Source organism: Mus caroli, chromosome 5, assembly GCF_900094665.2.
Source record: "Mus caroli chromosome 5, CAROLI_EIJ_v1.1, whole genome shotgun sequence".
Lineage (NCBI taxonomy): Eukaryota > Metazoa > Chordata > Mammalia > Rodentia > Muridae > Mus > Mus caroli.
Genome location: NC_034574.1, coordinates 79,227,857 through 79,229,746, shown reverse-complemented (window position 1 = coordinate 79,229,746; position 1,890 = coordinate 79,227,857). Strand labels below are relative to the sequence as shown.

The following is a 1,890-nucleotide window of genomic DNA, read 5'->3' as shown; positions in this document are numbered from 1 at the left end:
CAGGCGTGGTGGCACACACCTTTAATCCCAGCACTCAGGAGGCAGAGGCAGGCAGATTTCTGAGTTCGAGGCCAGCCTGGTCTACAAAGTGAGTTCCAGAACAGCCAGGGCTACACAGAGAAACCTTTCTCGAAAAACCAAAAAAATAAAAAAATAAAAAAATCCACCTGCCTCTGCCTCTCAAGTGCTGGGATTAAAGGCATGCACCACCACCGCCCAGCTAACTTCCAGTTTTATAATACATGTTCTATTCAGTGAAATGTAATCATCATAGAAAATTTTGACAGAGTATATATCCAAAGTGTTATCAGCAACTATCTTTGAGTGTAGCGACAAGAATTAATTTTAATCTTCTCTTTGTTTATCTGCAATAGACATATTATTTTCTTCTTGTATTGGGACAAAAGAAAAAGAAACAGTCCATGTGACTTTTATTTTATGAATTGATCCCCTGTCTAGTTTGAGCTGGCAGCATTGATTAGCAGGTTCCAGTGGACTGAACATAATGTCATGAAAAAAACAGGACATGTTTTAATGGCAAGAGCATCAAGATCCCCAAAGGAGAAGGCCCATAATATGTTCTTCAAGAAAGAAGACATATGAAGGATGCTTCAGAATCCAGTTGCTGTCCTAGTACTTTTTTAAAAATGCTTTACACAAGACTTTCCTCAGAAGGCAAGTTCAATGCTCACTGATCAACCAACTGAATACAATATTCCAAGAATTTAAAAATATTTGGTATACATGATGATAAATCATCCAGTTATAGGGTCTCACGTATCTATGCCATTTCCTTCCTTCTTCATAGCAACTTTAATTTAGATTTGAGCTCCGGAAGGAGATCTATTTAGTCTACATGTGTGGGTGGAAGGGGATTTCCTCTGTGGTAAGAGTTAGTTCAAATGCACACAATGTTGGTCATGACATAAGAGAGGAAGTGTGGCAGGGCTCACATTGATCCCCAAGATATTTAGCATCCCTGCTGGCAACAAGTTCAAGTAGGTAGTGCTACCTGGTAACTAGCGATTAGTCTTAACTGAATGAATAAACGAGTCAATTATGCACTTACTCAGGCAGTGGGTTCAGTACATCCGCATAGTCTTGTACTGGCTCCTTCTCTTTCTCCGGAGGCATAAGTGGCAGCTGATCTGTCTCAATCCTTCTTTTCTTTTCTCTCTCTAAGACTTCATGCAGTCTAATCATTTGCCCAGGTAGAAGTGACACATGCTGAGGAACTGTCAACTGAAACCAGTTAAAACAGTAGGCAAACTAAAGCTGCTACCAAATAGCATACTGGCTTTAGTGGAGAGGACCTTGTTGGCCACAGGGAGTTGTAGTGACTGAGTGTCTATCCATTCTCAGAGACAAATGCACAGAACAATAAGAAGATTCCAGTCTAACTTGGTCATTACAGTACTGCCCCTATATCAACTAGAACCTGCACAGAGGTTTGCTTGGTTGTTTGGTGAACTGGTTGGTTGGTGAGCAGGTTGGTGAGCTGGTTGTTTGGTGGGCTGGTTGGTTGGTGGACTGGTTGGTTGGTTAGCTGGCTGGTTGGTTGGTTTATTTAGGTTATTTTGTTTTGTATGTTTTCTTTCCCCACCGTCCTTCTATGTGGTCCTGGCTGTCCTAGAACTCACTCTGTACATCAGATTAGTAATCAAACTCAGAGATCAACCAGGTGCTGGGATTAAAGGTGTGTTACCAACATGCCTAGCAGAGATCATAGTTGATCTGGTCTCAGGTAAAAGTAAACATACTTTTTACTGTGAGCTAAGTAGCAACCAATCTCTCAATTTTTGTTTCTTCCTTCCTTCCTTCCTTCCTTCCTTCCTTCCTTCCTTCCTTCCTTCCTTCCTTCCTTCCTTCTTCCTTCCTTCCTCTCTCTCT

The 1,890-nt window shown here is 41.4% G+C and overlaps 1 protein-coding gene across 1 annotated transcript in view; it reads right to left on the bottom strand.

Annotated features, from left to right (window-relative positions):
• Stap1 (signal transducing adaptor family member 1) overlaps positions 1–1,890 on the bottom strand; it is a 34,196-nt gene that overhangs the window by 14,377 nt on the left and 17,929 nt on the right. The window contains exon 5 of the mRNA XM_021163709.1: positions 1,070–1,242. Within this exon, the coding sequence (XP_021019368.1) occupies positions 1,070–1,242 (173 nt within the window). The remainder of the gene's footprint in view (positions 1–1,069; positions 1,243–1,890) is intronic.